Here is a 15,157-nt window from a genome sequence, read left to right as displayed (position 1 = left end):
TTGTTCAAAACCAAGCCTTCCTGCTGTCTTTCCTGAAAACCCTTTGGATGGAAACCACAGGACAAGGCCAGAAAGGTCATGACTCAGCCAAAACGCTGACGTTCCAGATATTTCTGGACTTATCTAATTTTTATTTCAAAGAAAATTTCAAAAGTAATCTAACACATGTATTCACAGAGATCCTAAGGATTTTCCTTCCCTTCCCTTTGGTCATCAACTCCAGAGTCCTTTTTGCCCCCCACTTATCAGCCTCTCCATTGAGCCCAATTATGTGGCACAGTTGTACATTTTGGATTTACTCTCATTTTTGTAGTAGATTTGAAATTGATTTCCATTAAGGGCGCCAAATAAAGCATGGACTGTTTGGCAAGCTTTTGGCTACACAAATTCCCCTCCCCACTCTTTTTACCCACAGTTTGTGGCTGGAGGATACGAAACACAGTCCTGTCTGAGGCTTTCTCTTTTTCAGCAACATTGAGGATCTTGATCCTCAAGAAATACTTCAGCACCCCTGGATTTTTAAACCTATTCCTCCGAAATGAGACATATTGGGACTTACCTGGTCTGAATTCCTCATTTGCAGAGTAGAAATAGTAGGCCAGGAAGAGCACAAAAATGGGGAGGAGATATTTTTTCAAATAAGCCATCAGTCAGGGATCTGGCCCGCGGAGCCCTGTAGGACACAGAGAGAGAAGCTACGGAGGTTTCCACAACCTCCTAGGCAGGCAGCAAGCAGCCTCTGAATTGTGACATCAGGGATGGAGGAGGCTGGAGTAGTCTCAGCAGTGCTAGCCAATTTCTCTGTCAGAGCAGTGATTGGCTTTGGGTGGGATCCCATTTGCCCCTGGCAGCCAGCGCGGTGGATTTCATAATGGACAATGTTTACTCCATTTCATTGAGCAAGAAGAAACTTCCAGATGGCCAAGCTCATGACTATACAGGACTGGATTCCTAGCATCCCTACCCCAAACCGATTTTCGCCTTAGAAACACCTCTTAGGATAGAGACCACTGGTCTTTCAAAAGTAGAACGTGGGGGGGGGGGGGGGGGGAGGGGAGAGGAGGCCAGACAGAGACGTCTGCGGAAATGTGAATAAAACGAAGAGTGCCAAATTCAAGTGAAATCTCACTCTCAGCTGTGCATCACCCACCCCCAGTCGGAAGCAATTAAAAATAACAGCACAAAACAGCAAAATAAACTTAAGAAAAAGCGTGCGCATCCTGGATTAAAAAAAAAAGCCAACAAGCTTTATAAGCCCTACACTCACGTTCAATGAAAAAGTATTACTACATCGAAGGGGAAGTGCAAGCCAACCAGGACCCAGATGGCGGGAAACCCAAGACCCATTCAAGACACTCAGGCAAGTGCAATGGAACGTACATGCATTACTTTAACAGAGAATAAAGAAGAAATAGTGTCCCCCCAAGAAGGTACTAAGCTATTAAACTGGTCATGTAAGGGCTACAGAGGAACAAGAAACATGGAGTGGATGGTAGGACAAGCAGACCTGGTGCAAAGGGCAAAGAGCCAGTGTCATGGAAGAGGAGCTCTTTGGGAAGGCACACATCCCAGCTAAAACAAGATCTAATAACAATAAGAGGACCAAGGTGGAAAACTCCTAGCAATTTAGAATTTATCATTGGGGTGATAAAGAATTAACCACCTCGGTAGAGCTCTAGCAAGAACTCAGCAAGGATCAATTCTCAAAGAAAGAATCTAAGCTGTGTCATTAAGTTTTTCAAGTCAAAATCAACCCACCAAACCATGAAAATGACCCTACCATGAAACAAACCCAGATTTCTGCAAGTTATTAATAGAGAGAGTGGAAATTTAAATGTGATAATAAGAATGGGCATCAGCTCTTTGAAGGAGGGATAAGGCTTGGGGAAAATCTGCACAAGGTTAAGCAAAATTGAGTTATGACCCCAAGTATGGTATCTGGAAATACTCACTGAATTTTCTTTTCAGAGTAAGGGAAAATTATTTAAGACCCAGAGGGGATGAAACAATTTGTCAACAAAGGCCCACAGCTGTGAAGTTCATGTCCAGAAAACAATGGAGTCTGTGAACAGTTAGGGCTAGATAGATCATGGGGGACAAAAAAATTAAAGAAGAAAAGAAAATTCAAGTGCAAAATTAGTTTACATGCTGTCAGAACTATAAGATATATATGCATAATTTTTATAAAGGACTTTATACTACTGAGATACATCACAGAATATACTTCATTTTTATCTCTAGAGAGAAGGAAGTTTAAGGTTTAATTAGTATTTTATTATTAATAGTCAAATGATGGAAAACAATGATGTGTGCTTTAAAATATGATGATACTGAAATGAAAGAAAGGTACACAGACTAGGGAAATTTACTGACTGACAAAAAAGAAAGAATTTTAAAGTCCAGGACAGAAGACAACACATTTTTCGAAAAAGCAAAAATAACAGTAAGATAAACTTGCAGGGTGAGAGGATGTAAAACAGCTGCATCAACTATTGCTGATTGCTGGCTGAATAATAAAATAAAATCCAACTTTGTGCTGTCTCAAAAGACAAATTTATACCCCAACGACACAAACAAATTAATAATCAGATGACCTAAAAGCTATTAAGCTAGGAAATAAGGATAGAGAGAAAAGCATCCAACGAAGTAATTTTCATGGAATTAGATGAAATGATTTTTCTATAAAATGCATTAATGTAGGGGTCCTTAACCCTTTTTGTTCTACAACCTCTTTGCCAGTCAGGTGAAAACCACAGACCCCTGACTAAGTCCACAGTATACTGTGCATTTTTCAATAAATATATCACATCCGTACCAACACATCCCCACAAGAATGTTCTTTTGAATTTCAATTCAAGCTCTCAGACTCCTTAAGAAGTCCTGCTTGAATGGGAAAAAAGGACATAGCGTAATGGCAAATGATTCATTAAGTCAGCAGTTTTCAAACTTTTGGGTCTCTGGGGCTATTCATAGTCTTAAAATTTATTAAGGACCTCAAAGAACTTTTGTGTATGTAAGTTTATCCTTTGGAAAGCAATATTAATGTATTAGAAATTAAGACTGAAAAAATTTTAAACTCAATAATACTTAAGCATACATTCGTACACAGTCAGAGTGATCACATGTCCTGTTGCCTCCGGAAAATGTGTGAGAGAATGAGAATGAAAAGGCAAATCATTTAGTGTGATTATGAAAATAGGTTTGATTTTTAACACTTTCCTCCCCACCCACAAGAGGGTCTTGGGGACCAAACTTGGACCACATTAAATAATAATAACCAAATTCACTGCATGTACCTATTTACATGCCTGGTTCTCTCATCAGCTTTCTTCTTTGTTTCTTTCCACTTTTCCCTAGTCTTACTCCAAAATAGGCTTTCAATAAACTTTTGCTGCTCTAGTGTTTCTGTGATGTTACAGCAATGAGAAAATTGCTGTCTTCCTGGAACTTGATTTCATCCAAGGAAATCAGTGGGATTTAGTAACCTAGTCTGAATAGATTAACCCACTCTCTAATCCTCTTGCAGTGGTTCTCACTGAATTAAAAAAGAATAAAAAATTAAAGACAAAAAAAGCCATATCACCTAGCATTTGTTTCAAGGCCTGTTTTCCCCAATCAAATGAGTTCCTTTTGCTGCCATAGAAACAAAGCAAGTTCAACGTTTTCTTGTTTCCTGTCCTTTGCAATGAATAAACCACCTACATTTTAGAGCCAGCATTCACCAAATATCTTGGACAAAACCTTGCAGTTATCAAAATACCCACAGAGAGTGGGTTCCTTGCAGCTGTAGGTGCAACATCAGAGCCTAACCAGGGCAGCCTGAATAACGGAGTCAGGAAAAATAAGAAAGGTAAGGAGAGCACGAGAGCTGAATGGAGAAAGGGCTTATGAGGGAAGAGCCAGCTCTGAGAGAACCCAACGGAAATGGGAAAGATGGGAGGAGGAGCAGCCAAAGGGAATTTCCTTGCGTCTGGCACAGAAAGCAGATGAAAGGCACACCTGTTGTGTCTGAGGCAGCAGCTGTAGCACTTTTCATGGCTGTTTGGTAGCTCTGTTAGGAAAGTGGCCTCTTATTTATTTATTTTAGGTACCGGGGACTGAACTGGGACCTTGTACTTAGGAAGTCGGTACTCAACCACTGAGGCACATCAGTGTCCCTGAGTTGTTTTTCGTGTGTTTTGCTTGTTGGTCTGATCTTGGGCACTCATAAATCTGTGCCTTGGCTGCCAAACTCTAATCCCCGCTATAGAAACAACCATTATTTTGTATCATTTTATTTGACCACATGGTCTCCCTTCTCCTCCCCTTCCTCTTTGACTTTCCCCTCCCCTGTATATCTAGGGAGGGGAGAAATTCTCATTTGTCATCCTTTCTCCATGATCCTACTCCCAGTGGACAGACTTACTCAAATTTTCCACCAAATGGAGCCTGAGATCTGAGAAAATGAGCTACAGATGGACGAAACCACCCCGTGCATAGCACCCTGTTCCCACCAGCACATGTGGCAGGGGTCCTGGGGAGGACTGATTACCTGCAATCTATTTACCTGGGAGAACCAAGAGCCTTTGAAGAAAGACCTTACCCTAAAGAGGTCCACAAGCTTGGTTGATCCCAGAGACAATTCTGAATGTGCTGGAGTTGCAGTTTTTCATGTTTTTCCTCTGGCCAAGCTCTCAAGGACTAGCATTCATGCATGGAGGAGAAAGGAGGCCATGCACAGTTACTGAAAAAGTTGCCCAATGGAAGGTTTGGTGGAAGACTGGAAGCACAAGGGAGCAGTGGGTGAGTCCCACCAACTCCAGCCAGATGTCACTTAGGGTGATAGTGACCTCAGTATTAGTGGGAAGCAGAGTTGCCAGATTTAGCATGTAAAAATATAGGTTGCCCATTTAATCTGAATGTCCAATACACAATAAATACTTTTTAGTATATATATGTTTCAACTATTGCATGGGCAGGCTTATACTAAAAAAGTATCCATTGTGTATCTGACATTCAGATTTAACTGGACATCCTGTGTTTTATCTGGCAACCCCAGAACTGGCACAAGGTCTTTAGGTGTGGACCAAGCATCTTTGATCATGACTGCTGATACCACTTCATTTACCTTCACCACAATGGAGCTCTCAGCCTGGCCTCAGACCAGCCCCCAAAAAGGCCCCAAGTAGAAAAGGGAAGAAAGGGTAAATACACATTGTGTTCGAATGGAAGTTTTACTTATTAATAAAAGCATTTAGTACTTACTATGGGTCAGGAACTATGAATGAAAAACAAGTCAAATGTCGCCATGCCTAGAAAAAGACCGATGTGAAAACAAATGAAGGGTATAAAGTGTTGCCAGTGCTATTATGGAAATCTATTGTGGGGGCATGAAGAAGGAAAAAGCCTATTTTACATGGGGGGGGGGCAAAGAGGACAAGCTTCAGTGAAGAGGTTAACCTTGATCCATATTGAAACCTGAGCAGAAATGCTCCCAGCAAATGATGAAGGGTAAGAGTCAGTGAGTTGGTTCCAAGATTGTTGTGGGGAAGAGGAGTGTTTGGTTTGTAGGAACATTCCATGCAGAGGAAGCAATGTGAGAAAGCAGAAGGAGTTGTGAAAGAGAATGGCATGTTTGGGAAACTGCAAAGAGTCCCATATGGCTGGATCACTGACTATTAGGGGTAGGGTTACATGGTGAGAAATAAGCCTGGAGAAGTAAGCTGGCACAGCATCTTCAAGGGCTGTGAATACCCACTGCTGGAATCTGTTACGTCCAGTCATGCATTCTGCTCCCTGTGGCCTCTTCATCTCTATCCCAGACCTCTGCCTATCTACTGGCTCTTCGTATGCCCCCATTGCCTCATGCAGAAGAATATGGATCTCCTTTACTCCACAGGTCCATGAACCCCTCCGCCCTCTCTCCATCAAGGATGTGCTTCCCCTGCCATGCCATAGTGAGCGTGTGGCCTTGTCTTCTGAAGGCTTGCTATCTCCTGAAGCTATGCTGAGAAATGATATGGGGTTCCCTTATATAGTGCTGGATTTTTCTACCATGTTTCCTCCCTTTGGTCTCTTTACACTGATGACCTCTTGGTAGCCCTTATCATTCTTACCTTTCTTTCCTGCCCAAAACATCTGCTTGCCTTGGCTTCTGTCAACTCATATCTACTGATTTTCTGTCCATTTCTTGGTTCTGTCCTCACTCTTTTCTCTACAGTCTCCCTGGGTAATTTCCCCCACTCTCATGGCTTCAATTACTATCTTTGTGTTGGTAAGTCTTGCAACTCCTTATCTCTTGTGCAGCATTTTCTCCTGAACATCAGGCAGTATAATTAACCATCGGTTTATTTAAGTCCTCCATTGGAATGCCTCCTAAGCACCTCAAACTCAACATGCCAAAAAGGATCTTATTACTATTTCTTTAACAGCTTTATTGAAGTCCAATTTATAGAACAGAAAATTATATTTCATATTAAGTGTACCATTCAAAGATTTTTAGTAAATTTATAGAATTGGGCAACTATGACCTCAATCCAATTTCAGAACATGTCTATCACCCCCAAAAGATCCCTTGTGCCCATTTGCAGTCAACTCCCTGTTCCAACCACCAGCCCCAGGCAACCAATAATCTACTGTCTTAAAGATCTGCCTTTTCTGGACATTTCCTTAAGAAGAATTGCACAATATGTGATCATTTGTGTCTGATTTCCTTCACATAACAAAATGTTTTTGAGGTTTACCCATGTTGTAGCATGTACCAGTACTTTGTTCCTTTTTATTATCAAATAGTAATTTACTGTATGACTATACCACATTTGTTCATCCATTTACCAGTTCACAGACACATGGACTGTTTCTGCTTTGTGGCTGCTACAAGCATTGGTATACAAGTTTTTGCATAGATATATGTTTTTGTTTTTCTTGGGTGTACTCTTAGTAGTGGCATTGCTGAATTATATGGTAAATTTATGCTTATCTTTTTAAGAAACTTCCAAACCATTCTCTAATGACCTTGTTATTTTTATTTGCAGTCTCCTAGTAATCTCTGCTTCAGTCAATGGCTTCACTATCTATGCAATTAATAGTCCAGAATTCAGGGAGTCCTTTTAGACACCTCCCTCCCCATATTTCCACTTTCTATTAATCACTGAGTCCAGTCAATGGTACCTCCTAAGTCTCTTTAGACCAGGGGTTCTTAACAAGTGGTCATGAGCTTGAATTGAAATTCATTCTTTTGGGGATGTTTTGGGTACAGGTGTGATATATTTATTAAATAATACATAGTTTAATGTGGACTTAGTAAGGGGCCTTCACCCTTACTTCGAATATCCTAACTCAGGCCACTGCTATTTTCTGCTTCCATGATCTCAATCTTTTCTCTATCTCATCTCCTCTAATCCATTTATTTAAGAAAAGGTTCTGAATTATTTGATACACCCAAAAGAATATGTGAAACCATAAATACTTTATGAAGCATAATAATAAAATGAAAGCCTTATGAGCCCACTATCTAACTTAAGCCATGGGACATTGCCAACACGGTAGAAGCTCCCTTGGGCTCTAATCCATCTAATCCTTCACGTTGCCACAGATCATTGCATTTCCCTGCTTCAAAGGCTTTGATGGCTCTCTATTATTCTTAGGATAAAGTCTAGACTCCCTATTCTAACTTTATAAATTCTTCATGACGTTTGAAATCCTTTACCAGCACCCCCTCCTCCTACCTCCTTCTTACCCTTCAGGTACTGCCCTCCAAAGTCACTCCCATAGAGAAGCCTTCCCTCCCCTCTCTTGGGCCAGGATAGGTGCTCCCCAAACACTGGACATTTCCATTATCCTAGCACTCATCACTTATTATTTACACTTGTTTATTTGTCTATCTTTCCATTAGTCATAGCACTGAGAGGGCAAAGGCCTATTCCATCTTGCCGGTGTATCTCTAGTATTTAGCATGGTGGTTGGCACACAGCAGTGCTTAGCAGCATCTTTGAGTGTTTAATGGATGAAGCAGTCCTGCTACATTGAGATGAAGCTGTCTGGTGGGTATTCGGAGCTCAGGAGGAAGGTCTAGGCTAGAGATATAGATTTGGGAGACATGAAGCATATACGTTAGAGTTGTATCTGCAGGAGGAGATGAGCCCATGAGTGAGAGGCAGAAGGGTAAGGAGGGACGATTACATGAGCATCTGAGGACCAGGCAGGAGAGAAGAGCCAGCAAAGCGGAGGAGCAGGAGTACCTGAGAGGCTCGGAACCCAACGGGGAGAGGGTCAACGAGCTGGGAGAGGTCAAAGCTTTTAGGCTTCTGAGATGGAGGAGGGCAAGAAGTGACAAGAATACACTGGGTCTGGCATATAGGAATCACCAAAGATCTATGACAGAGACTTCTGAAGGCACTAATGCTGAGATGCTATAGGTTGAAGAGTGAAGGTACGGGAGGAGACGACATGTTTAGAAGGAGCATGGGGGGCAGGGCAGGCACTTTTTAGGAGCCTGAGAAGCATGTCAATCTGAAGGAGGATTCTGATTTTCAGGGTAGGAATGAGTTCAGTTTTCATTCAAACGCTTTGAGTATTTCCTCTGTGTCAGGCACTGCTAGGCTGAACATGTTTTCAGCCTGTGGAAAGATTGGCTAGAGTACAAATACAGAATTGCTAGAGAGGAATGACCTGTGGAATTTTCTTCCAGACGATATGATACATTCCTCTGCAAAGGAGGGCTGCTTCTTTTGAGAACAGAGGAAATAAAGTCAGGGTAGATATTGAACTAATATCTTCTGCTTCCAAATTCGGTGAGTTTTTAAAGTCTAACCTGTCTACTTCCTTCCATTTTCAGAAAGCAGATGAACATGCTTCCACATCCATCCATATCTCCTGGGGTTGGGGAGGAAGAGGATGGTGAGGAGTTAAATTCTTTTAGCATCCCCTCTTTCTCAGCCTTGACCACAGTATGTTCCTTTCCTTTTCAATCTGCCTCATCCTGCTCCCACATAGTGTTTATATAGTCACACCTTTAAGGTAGGAAAAGATTTCCAAAGGTCAATTTTCCATTTTCTATCTGATGGGAAGGTTCGTTAAGTTTGGGGCTTGGAAATGCCCCCAGAGAACGATCTAATAGGGAACAAAAGAAGAATTTCTAGGTTTAGGATGCTAAGGGTTTTAACAGGCTTTGCCAGCAGAGGGAGTCCCAGGGTTGGGAGAAAAAGCTCCGACTGCAGGGGTACAAGGTCACCGACATGGGCCTGAATTTCTGGCAATATTTTCAGCAGTCAGAGGGATTTATGGGGTTAAGATAAAAGTGCATGAAAGAAGGAGAGAGGGAGGAAGACAGACGCAAAATATACTGACTTATACACAGGAACCATCACACACAAACACACATACCCCTCTTCCCCCAACACTGTAGCGTTCTAGTCCAGTGGTTCCAAAACCTTGGCAGCAGAATTATCTGGGGGAATTTAAAGGGCAGATTCCCAGGCCCACCAGGGTCTGCTGAATCAGAATCAGCAGGGGTGGGATATGGGAATCTGTATTTTTATGAAGTACCCAGGTGATTCTGAAGCAACCTGTTGACAGACCTGCATTTTGCTGAACTACACAGTTAGGTAAATAATTTACCTATAGAGTCAAGACTTGATTTAATGACTTCAGGCATCAACATGTTGACTGGTAGATAGAATATAATCTCTGGGAGACTGCTGTTATGACTGATACATTTTCTTTTTAAAAATAATTTTTATATTTATCAATACAATACATGACAAAGGTTTAAAAAACTAAAAGGTACTAAAAGGCTTATAATGGACATGAGCAATCCCTTCCACTCCCTTTCCATGCTCTAGCTCCACTCAGAGGCAATCACTTTTAAATCACTTTCTCCCTGGAAATCAACTCCATAATTTAAAATAATATGTTTTTACTGCTATTTCTTGATTTTACAAGGTTATAAATTATTTATTGACTTTCAACTATGGAATGTTAGAATTTTGCTTTCTTACAACACACTCATTCCCTTCCCTCTAGTTTCCTAACATTACGTCATCATTTTAATTAAATCAATTATTAATGTTCATATTATTAGGACTAACTGGAGCTGAAAAATGTCGTGCACTATGGTTGGATTTCTTTTCTTCTTAGTATTTTCCCCCCTGGAGTTAATAATTACCTCATTTCTGTTTTCTCATTTAATCATCCACATTCTTCAACCCCCCTGACAAGAGCTATAAAACGCAAGTAAATAGGTCAGATGAATTGGATAAACGATCAGTTCCTTTTTTGTTTCTTGGAGACATCCCTCCTGGAAACCTCAGTTGTCCTATTTTTCTCTTTCTGGGTTTACTTTCTCATGAATGGCAGATACATTTTTTGAGACCTTGTCTGAAGGGGTGATAACATTTTGAACAGGTTGCACACGGGTGGCCAGCCACCGGACTCTGGCCACGTAAAACCAGCGTGGCAGCTTGGCCAACCCTGCCTGCCTGTCCTTACTTTACCCTGTCCTGATCGATTGTTGGGTGGGGGGAGGATTTTGACACTGGAGATTACGTTCTCTTAGAATTGGAAGGCATTGCTGTATTGTTTCTAACTTCCAGCTTTATTATTGAGAAGTTAATGCTGTTTGGTTTCCCAATCCCTGGCTTGTGAACAGTTTTGTTCGCTCTAGAATTTTATTCCTGGGGCTCTAGCATTTCTGGTGATGTGCTTTGGTGTTTCACACTGTGTTGGGCACCCCCTTTCAATATGGAAATTCAAATCTTACATTGTGGGACATTTTTGAGAAAATATTTTTTGCTTAATTTACCCTATGCCCCTTCCATTTCCTCTATGCTCTCTTTTTAGAATTCTTATAAGAAGATGCCAGAGCTCCTGGAATGAACCTTTATTTATTTATTTTTTTTTTTTAAATTACTGAAATTCACACGTGACCTTTATTATGTCTTGGACAATAGCTAAGATTTTATCTGTAGAAACCTGCCTCTGAATATTACAACAAAAAATCAATAGGAAATTATTTAATATAAAATACACAAATTTCTCAGTATGAGGATATCCACAGAACAGGGAAAAGGGGATGAAAATTAAAACAAATTTTCTTTAAAAACAATACTCCCTTTAGCTTGTTCCTGCTACACAACACTCAAAAAAATCTGTACAAAACAAGGATCACAGGAAGGACCAGGGAGGATGTTAAGTTGCAAAGTCTTAGGATCTACTCTAAACTGCTGCCATTACCCAGACCATCCCCTAAGAAAAGTGAGGGTTCCTAGGTCCACTGGGAAAAGTGAGTGCTCTCCTATCATCACCCCTGCTTCACCACAGATGGCCCCAGGTCACTCACTATCAAACTTAATGGAATTGACCTGGACAGAGATGGAGCCTCCCCGGTAGCTGCCCCGCTTCTTCTTGGTTTTCTCATGCCGGAAGGATTTGCCTTTGGTGAACTTCAGAACCTGATTGGCTCGCTCCCCCCAGTCTCCAGCTGCACCACGCTTGGCATCGAAGGAGTTGTCTGCCACTCGCTCATCCACCTCAATTTCTTCTTCCCTGACCCTTCGGAAAGGGGATGATGCCCTTTTCTCTACTTTCTTCCTTTTTGGAAATGTGTTTGGAGTCTGGAGCTTCAGCTTTTTGACTTGAGGGGTCTCTGCCTCCTTGGCAGCTTCATTCTGCTTCCGCTTCTTTCCTGAGCCTGGCTTGGAAACATGGAATGAACCTTTATATTTCTTACCTTTTTTGACCTATTTTTCATCTCTTTCCCTTTTTGCCTTATTTTCTAGGAGATTTCTTCAATTTTACCTTCCAGTGCTTCATTTTAGTTTTTAAATTCCATTTTTGTTTTTATTTTAAAGAGCTCTTTCTTGTTCTCCAATTTTTTTTTTTTTAATTGACATCCCAATCTTAAGTCATGAATGTACCACCTTTTCATATCTCTGGGGTTTGGGAGGTATATGGACATTGCTAAGGCTGATGTTGTAACTTCTCTTTTCTTTTCTCTGGATTACTTCTGTTTGAGTCTGTCTTTAATGTCAGAGGCTTTTATCCTATGTCTGGTGATCTCTGGCATCCATTCCTCGACTGCTGGAGACTTTGCCTAGGAGGGCAGGGTTTACCTGTTAGACTCCGCTATGGGATAATCTCGTGGGTACCTGGCAGTTTCACTGAGGGGACCTTCCAATATCAGTGTCTGTGGATTTTTTCCCCCTTTGGCTGGGTAGTTCTACAGGAAGGAATCTAAAACTCTTCTGCCTGGTGGTGGGGGTGGAGTAGAGTGGTGGAGAGGGATATAAGCTTGGCCCTTTGTGTCTGGGAGCTGAACTAGGAAAAGGGGTTGGGACTTCTCATCTTTCAGGATTGTGATGGTTAGGCTAATGTGTCAACTCAGCCAGGTATTTGTCCCAGTTGTTTGGTCAAGCAAGTACTGGGCTAATTGTAATACAAGGACAATTATAGACTTTAGTTACCAGTTACTTTACTACAGAGATAGCTGATTGCACTTATATCAATCAGGAAGATTGCCATGAGCAAAGAGTAACGCTTTATCCAATCAGTTGAATGCCTTAAAAGAGGAAGTGATTTGGGCATTCAGGGAGAATTTCCTAGCTCATGTTTGGACAACCAATGTCTCCCAAAAATTCTTCCAGGACCTTCACTGGACTTTGGTCCGAGCTCCTGGTTTGCAGCTTACCTGCAAACCTGGACTTGTGCATCCCCACCATCACTTGAGAGCCTCTTATAAAACCTCATACTATTGACAGATATCTCCTGTTGATTCTGTTTCCCTAGAGAACCCTGACTAATTCAAGTATGGAATCTTTCTCTAATTCTTCCTTTCTACCTCCGTGCCTAACCCCACCTTCTGCTCTCCCTGGCGTCCCTGAACCTGGTGCCTCTTTGATCAGTTTCTGCAGAAAAGCAACTCTTCCAGCTGAAGTAGCTGTGGAGGGCAAAAGAGGGCAGCTGGAGTGTTTCCTCCTCTTTTTGACCTTATCTCTCCCTCTTTTCTGAGTTCCTGAAACCCTTATCCCTCAGACTCTCCTGGGCGCTGTGGCTTCATGGTGGCTTCCTACGGTGGGCAGCTGGGCTCCAGTATTCTCAGGTTTACAAAGACACTTATTACTCCTCACCCACTTTCCACCTTCCAACAAGGGTGGCCAGGTCTCTTATCTGCTCATTTCCTTTCCTGTTCTCTTTGTCCTTGTGGTTTGTAACATGTAACAAAGCATTTTGTGAAGAAGGAGAAATAAATGCTTGCTCAAACTACCACGTTTAACTCTAACTCTCTTTTTAATGGCTTGCCAGGTTTGAAAGGATAGGAAACTTACAATAGTGTGTATTTCCCCCCAAATTACCCAAAAGCTTTGGTTTGAGACCTTTTATTAAATTATTTTAATGGAAGAAAACGAGGGGCGATATTTCATTTGTTCATTCACTCATTTTTTTTTCAAACATGCATTGAACACTACTGTGTGTCCAGAACAGTGCTAGGTGCTGGGAATAGAAAAGCTGATCATATTTGATATCTGCCTTCAAGGAAGTTGTAGTCAAGTATAAGGAAGGTAGGCAGACATATCAAGATTCACAAAAATGTGATAAATATTATAATAAGGGTATACATCAGTTGAGGGTGGCCATAAAGGCTTCTGGAATGATGTGACCCTTCAGCTAAGTTTTGAAGGAGAAGTAAAAATTATGGAGATGAAGGAATTGAGGGGAAGGGCATTCCAAACACAGGGAACTCCATGCATTTGAGCAAGGAGCCTAGGAATAGCATGGTGTATCGGAGGAACCGCCAATAGACTGGAATGGCTGGAGCAAGGATCCCTAGTGGGAGGGTCCTGAATAAGGGTCTAACAGTCTCTGGATTATAAATATCCATGTTAATCCACAGGGTGATCCTGGGCCTACCAAAAAGAGACCTGGAAATAGTAATAAAGTCTTTCTATGTGAATTTGAGGAGTTAAAAAAAAAATCTCACATGAAAAATGAGGATTATATGAGGATTTATAAAGAGGTGAGATATGTAAAATGTTGGTGCAATGGTAGGATTGTAAAATATTCTTGTTCTTTCCTGACAAGCCTGTCCTAATCTGTCCTTTACTCCCTAGTCCCCGAATAATTATGTACAGGTTCTGGAAAAGCTGAACTATTGGTAAAATATTTTCTTTTTCTCTTTTCATTTCTGCCATGCAAAGATGATTTGAACATCTTTGAACTGAAGATTTCTTGAATAAGCAGATGCAGTATTGATGCATTCTTGCATGTGACATTTGGGTGGTTTCTTGAAAGGTCCTTGGGTGGATCAGGAGAACTGAGTTCTAGTCTCCCCTCTACCACTGACACACAACCTTGGAAAAGACCCTTCCCTTGTCATAGCTTCAATTCCCTCGCCTGGCAAACAAGAGGAATTAAATTATCTTTAAGATTTGCTCCAACTCAGAAATTTCATGCAGGAAGCTTTTTTAGCTGTTTTGAAATTAGTATACAGACAGAGCTAGGATTTTTGGATTTGATTTTCATACCATACTAAAGTGGGAAAGTCAATTCCTTTCAAATCTTGGCAAGCCAGCAAAAGTGAGATTCTTCCATATCTCCTTACCTCTCCCGCCCTCATTTCAGCTTCCAATTCTGATTTGCTCACACAAACCACAAAGAGAAATATTGGCACTAAAAAAAAACCACCACCACCACCACTTCAAGTATGTCCCTCTGATATAAACTTGGAGAAGTTGGGGGAGCAGGACTCTTAAAAGCCAACTGTTACGAAAATACATCATCTACAGACACTTTCAGAAGCATGAGTCTTACAATTTTGATCCCTCCAAGTGACAGGATCAGTAAATCCCAATCGTCTGGATGATTCTGTCTATTGATGGTGAGTGACTATTTGGGGAAATGGTGGGGGTGAGGAATGGCATTTCTTTTTCCTGTCGGGATCTCTGTAACTCCCGGATCTCAAAGGAGTGCCTCTGAATTCTGTCTGACCAGACCCTTGAAGACTTAGAAGGTCAGTTCCCTGGGCAACCAGGCTAGACCACGGTTAAGGGATGGGTGAATAGCACAGAAGTTTGATTGAAAGCCTCAGGCTGCCCTTGGCCCACTGAAGGACACTTCTTGTGCTAAAACGAGCATTCCCAAAAGCTCCAGATCTCCATATGAATAATATTAAACTGTCTGATGA

General features: G+C 41.5%; 1 protein-coding gene across 4 annotated transcripts in view; it reads right to left on the bottom strand.

Annotated features, from left to right (window-relative positions):
• The window catches only part of HSD11B1 (hydroxysteroid 11-beta dehydrogenase 1), a 47,694-nt gene that overhangs the window by 28,363 nt on the left and 4,174 nt on the right, over positions 1–15,157 (bottom strand). For 2 of the 4 annotated variants that reach the window (XM_058275141.2, XM_058275139.2), the window contains exon 2: positions 560–673. In XM_058275141.2, the coding sequence (XP_058131124.1) occupies positions 560–577 (18 nt within the window). In that variant the 5' untranslated portion in view covers positions 578–673. Of the gene's footprint in view, positions 1–559; positions 720–15,157 lie in introns of those variants that run through there. The other 2 variants (XM_058275140.2, XM_058275142.2) reach the window with 2 other exon arrangements.

The sequence above is a fragment of the Dasypus novemcinctus genome, chromosome 13 (genome assembly GCF_030445035.2).
Source record: "Dasypus novemcinctus isolate mDasNov1 chromosome 13, mDasNov1.1.hap2, whole genome shotgun sequence".
NCBI lineage: Eukaryota > Metazoa > Chordata > Mammalia > Cingulata > Dasypodidae > Dasypus > Dasypus novemcinctus.
The sequence above is the reverse complement of the archived record's forward strand: the minus strand, read 5'-3'. Positions and strand labels throughout refer to the sequence as shown.